This window comes from Gobio gobio (genome assembly GCF_949357685.1).
Source record: "Gobio gobio genome assembly, chromosome: 9".
Lineage (NCBI taxonomy): Eukaryota > Metazoa > Chordata > Actinopteri > Cypriniformes > Gobionidae > Gobio > Gobio gobio.
Window position 1 is genome coordinate 48912184 of NC_137115.1, and position 10652 is coordinate 48922835.

At 41.8% G+C, this 10652-nt stretch overlaps 1 protein-coding gene across 3 annotated transcripts in view; it reads left to right on the plus strand.

The window, feature by feature from the left end:
* pik3c2a (phosphatidylinositol-4-phosphate 3-kinase, catalytic subunit type 2 alpha) overlaps window positions 1–9640 on the plus strand; it is a 60564-nt gene extending 50924 nt beyond the window's left edge. For all 3 annotated transcript variants that reach the window (XM_079824999.1, XM_079825000.1, XM_079825001.1), the window contains exons 27-33: window positions 4340–4547; window positions 4687–4811; window positions 4892–5009; window positions 8725–8806; window positions 8909–9018; window positions 9106–9231; window positions 9315–9640. In XM_079824999.1, the coding sequence (XP_079681125.1) occupies window positions 4340–4547; window positions 4687–4811; window positions 4892–5009; window positions 8725–8806; window positions 8909–9018; window positions 9106–9231; window positions 9315–9497 (952 nt within the window). In that variant the 3' untranslated portion in view covers window positions 9498–9640. The remainder of the gene's footprint in view (window positions 1–4339; window positions 4548–4686; window positions 4812–4891; window positions 5010–8724; window positions 8807–8908; window positions 9019–9105; window positions 9232–9314) is intronic.
* The last annotated feature ends 1012 nt before the right edge of the window (window positions 9641–10652 follow it).

The following is a 10652-nucleotide window of genomic DNA, read 5'->3' on the forward strand; positions in this document are numbered from 1 at the left end:
AAAAAAATCTGTGATAGGAGTGTATGTATGTCCAGAAATGGGATGATAGTGTCATCCTTACATCTGCTAAATAACACAATATTTTGTAGTCCAGAGATTCTTTATGTTAGTGAATAAATGCATAGATCCGCTGTGAGTGTGTGTGAGCTCTTGATGGACTAGTGGTAGAATGTTAAGCATGCCAGAGGTTCTGGGTTCTAATGTTGTATAGTTTATTTATTTATTTTCAGAACAGGGACACATTTGGGTGCATTTCGTTTTGTGATTTCAATGGAACGAATAAAGTCTCCGCAACAGCAATCGATTGAAGAGCTTGTCTGTGCACGAGCCACCGATACTGAAAACAGCGGCCGCGAGCACTCAGCATGATTTTAAAAACGCATTCCAGCGCTAGATCACCTCTTATTTAACTGTACTAATCAACTAGAGATGCCTAATTTGTGTTAGATACAGCAACTCAAGCTGCAAGAAAAGTCGCTATCTATCTGCCGCCTTCACTGCTGCTGCTACCCCGACAATGTACACAAGCTGCTTCTTCTTCAGCTTTTGCATTGATACTGTGGGTTACACCATCAACATGCCTGTGGACACTGTCTACTAGCGGTCTGCATGTGGAATTGCACATTTACGCAGACAACAACGCAGAAGTATAAATGAAAACCGACGCGTAACTTGCGGCGTAGAGGATACGGTGTAGGTCTGATGCAGAAGTATAAATCAGACTTAAATGGTAAATGGACTGCATTTATAAATCAGACTTAAGTGCCAAATGCATAAATGTAACTGTAAACCTTGCCTTTCTGGGAGATTACTCTGCTCTTATTGGTCAGATAGCCCGGTCTGTTGTGATTGGTCTACCACTTACAGCGCATATATGGCTACAGCGCTGAAACAAAACGGCCTTTATCATATTTGAATTTCTGCTCCGGAACCTTCCTCAGCACTTGATACACAGTGATACGAACCATTAGGATGGCATTGGTTTACCGTATCAATTCGAGTCCTCATCCTTTGGAAGTGCACACAAAGTGGATTTGCTGCAGAAAAAAAATCTACTCGACATGTCAACTAGGGCTGGGCATTATGGCTGAAAACTGTATCACGATATAAGTGTTTCATATCAGTCGATATCGATAATTATTGATATTTTTTTATGACCTGTTTAAAATAAGGACAAGGAGACAAATATATTACATTTAAAAAAATGTCATCTTAATTTTAAATTTAACCTTCCTCTGATTATAATCCCCTCAGTTATAAAGGCAGAAATGTCAACACAACCATGGAAAACAATCAAATAATTAAAATGTTAACATGTTTATACTCAACGCGTCCACACAAGTGAGCTGCCCGTGACATATGACGTCAACTCGGAGTGGGTGGTCGTGCGCTTTGAGAGTGCGAGACCCCGGCTGAATCCGAAATCGCCCCCTAAACCCTCATTCACGATTCCCTACGTTAGTCCACTAATGCAGTTCCCTTGAAGGAGTGAATGAAAACGAGTGCGTGAAGTCAGACAGCCGTTGTGTGTTCATAGGCTGTACACTCGTTATTGCGGTGCAATGTGGGATTGAATGAGTGCACTCAGTAACATCCACAATGGTTTCGGACACCACTACAAATGGCTGTCCCTTCAAATAGTGCCCTATTTGAGGGTATAGGGGGACGATTTCCGATTCAGCCCCCATTTCGCTTGGCCGGGAATTTTCTGCGCGGCTCCGCAACCGAAGAGTTCGAGGCAAATCTGGCAGAGCATGACGTCTCATCGCACCGACACCCAGTTCATGCATCTAAATCAGTTGCTTATATTTACAAAATGAGCCAACAGAAGAAATAAGTGCAGAAATAAGCCCTTTTAATGAAAATAAAGATCCATGTTTAATAAAAATGTTTAGAGAAATTAGAAAATGTTTAAGAAATTGTTAATTTCGTTGTATAGATGTTCACCGATGTTTCCTGATGGTTTATAGAACAATTACTCTGTCATTTCAAAGAATATTACAACGGCGAGTATAAACACGTCCCCAAGCGGACGAGGTGCGCGCGCAGTCAGTGAAGGCTCGCGCTGCGGAGGCAGACGAAAGTATAAACAAGGCTTAAAACTAGGGTTGGGCATCGTTTTGATTTGAACGATTCTGATTCCGATTCTTAGTTTCGATTACGGTTCTTTTCGATTCTCGATTCCGATTCTTTGAGGGGTGGAGTCACAACATGTCACAGGCTCATTTCACAGAGGAAAATTGTATTTTGATTCAATAATGAGTTTTAGTTTTGGGACTTTCTCCGCTGGCATTTTCACTTGCTTTGCTGCAAAGGTGAATGGAGTTTCACACCGAGTCCCGGTTTAACAATAGCATTAACAGCAGTCATATTAGGACTGCTACTAGCGTGGGCAATTTGCGTATAGCTACATTTATCTACGAGGGGGAAAAATAATTTAGTTTAATTAGTTGTTGTTCACCACAATTCGCCATTTGGTCAAGGGCTTTGTTATTACACTACAATCACTTACCTGATTATGACGAGGTGGGATAATGTTAGTTCACCCTGAAATAAAAATAAAGCCATCTTTTACTCACCCAGCTGTTGTTCAAATGCGCGTGTTCCTGTGTGTGCGCACTCCAAGCCGCAGTAGCCTCGTGCAATATTGTCATGACAACCGGTACACAATATTCACTTAAGGAGGTTACATTATTAGTATTATTTCTTATCATATGCGTTATAGAAAATACGAGAATCGCGTTTTTTTCTATTGAGATTGATTTCTCAAAATGGTGATGTGTGTGTGTGCTTATCCTAGGTGCAATTACAACAGTGCGAGTTATTATAGTAGGCATGAGCGCCGGCGGCTGCTGACGGCTCATAGTGTACACAGAGGAGCGCGCTCAGAATAAGGCCGAGCTCAGTGTTTTGATTGAATAATACGGTTTCTTTCTCGCAAAACCTTATAGTGTGCCCCCTGAACACTTTCCATATGGCGCGTGTCTCCCTGTATCGTTGCGTGATACATTTGTTTATTTTTTGTAATGTTTTAGCTGATCGCCATTCACTGCCATAATAGGAAGGAGCGCGTGCAGGAACAGTATTTTAAATGTCATAGGACATAGGGCACTGGGACAACATCAGGGTAAGTAAAAGAAGGCTTTATTTTCATTTCAGGGTGAACTATCCCTTTAATAACGTTGGTTAGCGCAGGGTTGCCCGAGGAGGACAGACCTGCGCAGCATTTCAAACACGCTACACTCGTTAATTTATACACCACATATTTGTAGTGCATCCTCCCGTGCAAGAAATAAGTTTGTCATATGTGTTGCACTGTGCCGACCCAGGCTTTTTTTTTTAAAGTGAAATAAAGCCACACTTTTGAGCGCCGCTTACCGTGCTCCATGGCTGCAACAGAACAAACGGGCGCGGCAAGCACTTCCGAAAACTTGCGCGTTTGGAACCGATGATCGGAATCGAAAACAAAATTTCTAAACGATTCCAATGGCATCGTTATTTTTTAAACGGTTCCAAGTTGGAACCGGTTCTCGATGCCCAACCCTACTTAAAACAAGTTTGTGGTATTACCAGTCTTGATGGGGACAACGGTCTTGCATAATTTGCTGATGACATTGGTCTGACTACGGTCAGACTTATAAAATCCAAAAAACTGCCATACTGGCGAGCTGAGTTGTTTTCCTGATTGATCAACAATTTCCTCGCTCGCTGCGGTACTCATTTTCCACTTATCAGACCACACCGGTTCTGTTACTGAACAATCCAAAACGAGACAACGATATAGCCTGTCACTCCCTACATTGCTAGGTTACCAGAGAGTGAGTGCCTTTGTTCATGCAACCAAACTTGCTTCACAACCTCTGGTTTCTTCCGACGAAGAAAAAAAATGATTGAACGTTTTATCGAACAAATTTTTTATTGATATCGATTACGTGTCTATCGCGATGCATATCGTTATCGTTTTATCGCCCAGCCCTAATGTCAACAGCACACACCAAACACTTCCAGTCTCAGCTACACTACATTGTTTGAGGGCGGGTCAAAATAGATGTTGTTCACAGGCAGCCAATGAAGATCATAGGCTGGCATAATGTAAATGTGTTACAAATCTATGTAGATTCGAGCAGGAAATAAGGCTGGAATTACTAACGACTCATTTCTGGCAGTTCAGAATGGGATCTTATGGAGACAGTAACTCAATTTATTGTGTGGCTTTTATCTTTAAATCTCTTACATTCACAAGCAGCTCTATTACAAACTACATGAAAGGTAATATCTGTACAAGCATAATAGGGTCACTTTAAAATATGTCTCTTTTCTTCCACCATTTTTCTTGTAGGTTGATCGAATCCAGTCTGGGCAGTGTGGCCACAAAGTTTAATTTCTTCATCCACAATCTGGCCCAGTTGCGTTTCTCTGGCCTTCCCTCCAATGACGAGCCCATCCTCTCATTCGCTCCCCGCACATACACTATAAAGCAGGACGGCAAGATCCGGGATGCATCCGTATTTTCATTTCAGAAGAGATACAATCCGGACAAGCACTATGTGAGTGGTTTTAAAGAGGATTAGTTATCGGTTTATTAGCCTTGATTACCTCTTTGTATGTTAGTAATGAGAAAATCATATTTTTACCATATCAATGAATCGTAAAGAACACCTGATTTTATAAACCTCTTTCTTTCAGACGTATGCTATACGGCTCCTTAGGGAAGGTCAGAATGAGCCTCAGTTTGTCTTCCGCACTTTTGATGAGTTCCAGGAACTGCACAACAAGTTGACCATCCTTTTCCCTCTCTGGAAGCTGCCAGGGTATATGACTCTACCTTTTGTACTGTGGTTCCTCAAATCCTGCATTTCATTGTTCCTAAGAATCTTTTTCCTGTTTAAAGATTTCCTAATAAAATGGTGCTGGGACGCACACACATCAAGGATGTGGCATCCAAGAGGAAGGTGGAATTGAGCAGCTATGTGCACAATCTGATGAGGAGTTCAACAGAAGTCACCCAGGTGGGTACAGTTTTACTTCAAAAGTTTTTGCTTTAAAATATTATCAAATATAATTTAAGGGTTTTGTTTGTTCATCTGTGGGAGTGATGTGGAGTCACTGTGGATGTCACTCAAAAAATATACATTGCTCTTCAATAACATGATCTGAATCGGGCAATAAATACACTGCCACTAAAAAAAACAGTAATAATGTGAAATATTAAATACATTTGAATATATTTTAAAATATTATTTATTCCTGTGATGTCAGCTGAATTTTCAGCATCATTACTCCAGTCTTCGGTGTCACATGATACTTCAGAAATCATTCTAATATGCTGATTTGTTGCTTAAAATCATTTATTCTTATCAATGTTGGAAACAGTTGTGCTGCTTAATATTATTGTGGTAACCGTGATCCTTTTTTTCCAGGATTATTTTATGAATAGTAACAAAATGAACATCTTAATGGTCACTTTTTATCAAATTAGAAGTAATAATTAGAAGTCCCCTGCAGTCAAAATAGTTTCTTCATGCCTTTAAAATAGCTGGAATGTAACTACACCCTTGCTTCATTTAGTATATGTGGATTCATGAATATGCAAATTAGTCTCCACCTCCACTCACTCACAGCAGCTCAGACTTCCTGATGGAAATATTGGTTTAATTCAGCCACATATTTGAATCAGAAACTGATTCAGAAGAAGAGGAAGAGTGAGTTATACAGGCTCGTCTACAAGTCTGTATCAGAATGGTAATGTGTTTTATGTATCACTCTCTACAACGTTGCACACAAAGTAATAGATATGATTAGCTTTTGGCTTGACTACATTATCAAACCGCTAATAAGGTGTTGCAAATCTTACACAAACCATGTTCCCATTTACCATTTCAGAGTCAGACAGCTTCAAACAATCATCATCCTTACAAACACTTTGAGCAACATAGAACGTCAGTGGAGAAAAGTCCCGCCCACACATTTTTTGTGACGTGGGAAACGGGGGCGGTTTCAAACTGCGTTTTCAAGACTCTTGCAGTTTTAAGGAGAAAATACTCAGCAATAGGGTTGACTGATGAATTTGCATTCCGTTGTCAACTGACAACTTTTCATGGGCTTTGGCCATTCATTTACACACGACAACGGCGTTTTGCTTTCTGAAAACGCAAGCTTTTGAAAACGGGTTTTAAAGTGCTAGGTTTTAAACCATGTTCCGTCTTCATGTAAACAACAAAAACGTAAATTTATGAAAAAGGTGACGTCATGCGTATGCATATTACATGTTCGCAGGGTGTTTCTTGACAAAGTGACATCGCCAACTACTGGCCTAGCATGCATAATACAGCCTTTTTAGTCATTTTCGCAGATCCGTGTGAACGGGGATCGTTTTGATAACGCTGTCGTCTGTTTTTAGTACATCGTTGTCGTGTAAACACACCCTTAAAGCATAAAGCATAAAAACACCACATAGACATATAAACAACATCTTAAAATAAAAGAAATCTTACTGACACCAAACTTTTAAACAGTTGTTTAAAGGAACACACCTTTTGGGACTTTTAGCTTATTCACCGTATCCCCCAGAGTTAGATAAGTCCATACATACCATGGTTCACATCATGGTTCACCGACGGAAAATGAAAGTTTTCTAGGCCGATATGGCTAGGAACTTTACTCTCATTCCTGCGTAATAATCAAGGAACTTTGTTGCTGTACTATGGGTGCACAGGCGCAATGATATTACACAGTGCCTGAAAATAGGCTAACTTTCGTCAACATAACCAACGTGACAACCAACTTGCACAGAGACTGTGCTGGGGACTATTTTCAGGTGCTGTGTAATATCATTGCACTGCTGCACCCATGGCAGAGTCCTGCACGGGTCCGATTTTGAAAACCCGCACCCGCCCGTACCCGCAGTGCTTAAACCCGCATCCGAACCGTTTTCCGACAACACCACTAATTAAAATCTGCACCCGACCCAACCCGACCCGCTTAAAATAGAACCGACACCCGACCCGCACCTGCAATAAAATCAGTTTAGCATATCACATTATTGACACACTTACAAAAATGTTTATTGCCAGCATACAGAAGTTATTACACAACCATTAACACAAGGACAACTTCTGCCGGGAGCTTAACGTGGCTTAATGTACTGTTATTAAGAGACCAAACTCCATCCATCCATCCATCCATCTTCTTCCGCTTATCCGGGGCCGGGTCGCGGGGGCAGCAGTCTAAGCAGAGATGCCCAGACTTCCCTCTCCCTAGACACTTCCTCTAGCTCTTCCGGGGGGACACCGAGGCGTTCCAAGGCCAGCCGGGAGACATAGTCCCTCCAGCGTGTCCTTGGTCTTCCCCGGGGCCTCCTCCCGGTTGGACATGCCCGAAACACCTTCCCGGGAAGGCGTTCAGGAGGCATCCGGAACAGATGCCCGAGCCACCTCAGCTGTCCCCTCTCGATGTGGAGGAGCAGCGGCTCTACTCCGAGTTCCTCCCGAGTGACTGAGCTTCTCACCCTATCTCTAAGGGAGCGCCCAGCCACCCTGCGGAGAAAGCTCATTTCGGCCGCCTGTATCCGGGATCTTGTCCTTTCGGTCATGACCCAAAGCTCATGACCATAGGTGAGAGTAGGAACGTAGATTGACCGGTAAATCGAGAGCTTCGCCTTACGGCTTAGCTCTTTCTTCACCACGGGAGACCAAACTCAGTAAACATAATACTAATAACGTATACTATGTACAAATAATCAGATGAGCCCAGAATATGAACGCAACGCGTATAATTACACGTTAAACGTTTTCCTACCATAGAAAACCATTATAAAAAAAACACTTAACGTGGCTTAATGTAGGCCTACTAAGACTACTAAGTGTTATTAAGAGACCAAACTCAGGAAATATAACACAAATACTGTTCGATAGAACTGCTTGTGCTTGGTTTGTTACCACAGTTATCTGCGTGCTTCCTCAGCGATGAAGTTCCACATTTGCGGCTATCTTTTCTTCAACTCCTCATGATCCATCTTGACAGCTGCAGTGCAGGCAGAGCGCGCGCGCGGTTGTGATTATTCTGTGAGGGCACGCGCGCGCCGCGCGGCCACAGATGAACTGATATGTATTTGAAATTATTTTATCAACTTGGAATACAGGCAAGGCATATGTGAACACATCTACAATATACATGCATATATTGTTTATATATAGGCCTATATTCGTTTGCACGTGACTGTTTAAAAACCGTGTTTAGACCCGTGTTTCTCCCTTGTCCGACCCGACCCGCACCCGCATCCGACACAGTAGGATGTTTTTCACACGTTTCAGCAATATTCGCGGGTCACCCATGCAGGACTCTGACCCATGGTACGGCACAAAGTTCCTCGATTATTACGCAGGAATGAGAGAATAGTTCCAAGCAATATCGGCCTTTTCATTTTCCGTTGGTCTTAGTACACAATGTAACTATACACATCACAACATGTAAATACGAAAATGTTGCCGTTATTTTGTCACTTATTGAGCAGTAGGCTAGCTGGAGCCATTTACCTCCAGTCTTTGTGCTAAGCTAGGCTAGCGGTGGGTGCGTCAGACAGAGTTATGGCACGCACAGAGATGAGAATAGTATGTATGGACTTATCTAACTCTGGGGGATACGGTGAATAAGCCAAAGACCCAAAAAGTCGGCGTGTTCCTTTAAGTAAATGTGACTGAGTTGATTTTCTTTTTTGTTTCTTAGTGTGATCTTATCTACACCTTCTTCCACCCGATTGCAAGAGATGACAAGATCGAGGGGGTTGACGTACTCTCAAAAACTCCAGGTATGTGTGTGCATGCTTATTTTTTAAAGTTACTTTCACTTGTTTTCATATATTTGGTACAACATAATTAGTTAGTTCATGTATTTGATGTTCTTTTTGCAGACATGCCTCCAGTGAGTCCCACCACTGGCCGGGTGGAGGGTGAGGTGAAGCTGTCAGTGTCCTACCGAAACAGTACGCTCTTCATCATGGTCATGCACATTAAAGACCTGGTAAGAAATAACAATAGCGTCCGTCTTCCAACCGATCCCAGTTTCTGTGCATTCTGAAATCTCATCTGTCCTTCTCCCAAAACACAGATGTCAAATGACGGAGCAGACCCAAACCCATATGTGAAAACGTACCTTCTCCCAGACCCCCACAAAACCTCCAAACGCAAAACGAAGATCGCGAGGAAGACTAGGAACCCGACGTTTAATGAAATGGTAACTTGGGCCTTACCGGTCTAACCATGCATGATTCATTCGGCTTTATTCTAAAGCTAATTTGCTTCTCTCTTTGTTTGTAGCTGGTGTACAGTGGCTACAGTAAGGAAACCCTGAAGCAAAGGGAACTTCAGCTGAGCGTGCTCAGTGCAGAGTCTCTGCGAGAGAACTGCTATTTGGGTGGCATAACCCTCAGCCTTAAGGACTTTGACCTGAGCGGAGAGACCGTCAAGTGGTACAAGCTCACCATGGTGCCCTACTTCTAGATCCAACCATCCCTCCCCACCAGTCTTCCACAAAAGGTGATGTGACTGCAGCAAGTGCCCTTACAGGACAACTCGCATTCCCCCAGCATCCCCCTCTTTCTCTCTCTCTCTCTCTCTCTCTCTCTCTCTCTCTCTCTCTCTCTCTCTCTGACACTAATCAAGGTTGAGTCCTTGTTAAATACGTGTTCTGTACATTTGGAACTTAAGAGGACCAAACGGCTCACTGAAAGAAGAGTTTATATTATTATTTCTATTATTATTATTATTATATATATGAAATATATATAGAGAGATTGACACTTGTATTTTTAAAACTGCTTATTTTACACTTTCCTTTTCTACATATACAAATAAGAAACATTAAAAGGTTGTAAGGTTTTGACTGAGCTATCAAAACGAGCACACGAGAGTTCACTGTGCTTTTGATAACGTGCCAAATGAACTGAACAAACTCCAGACCACTTCCCTTCAGGGAACAATAACAGGGTGCCTTCACATGCTCTCCTTTCATTTTCGCCTTTCTCAGTACTTTTGATTAAAAAAAAAAAAAAAAAAAAATGCCCTGTTTTGTAACATAATGCACCAATGAAATTGTATAATGAACCCTGTTTGAAAAGGGAACGGCAACCGTGGCTTAAAGCTACTGCCAGAGCTCAGCTGAATTGTGATCTATGAGTTTACCAGGAGGCATTTTTAAAATGACCAAGATTGTCATCACTCACTCCGCAAATAATGACTTGATTCGCTGTTTTATGATTGTTAAAAAAACATTTCGAATGGATATTAACATGGCCAGTTATTTATTGGTTAACTTTAACCTGACCGAATCAATGTTTGCTGTAATTCTCTCTCTCTCTCTCTCTCTCTCTCTCTCTCTCTCTCTCTCTCTCTCTCTCTCTCTCTCTCTCTCTCTCTCTCTCTCTCTCTCTCTCTCTCTCTCTCTCTCTCTCTCTCTCTCTCTCTCTCTCTCTCTCTCTCTCTCTCTCTCTCTCTCTCTCTCTCTTTCTCTTTCTCTCTTAAGAAAAATTAAATGTTTTTGAACACCTCTCTGGATGATTTATTTGTTCTCAAGTTTCTTTAATGGATTAAAATATACTTAACCAGTAGGGGGCAGTCAAGAAACACAAAACTGTTGAATATTATATCATTTAATAT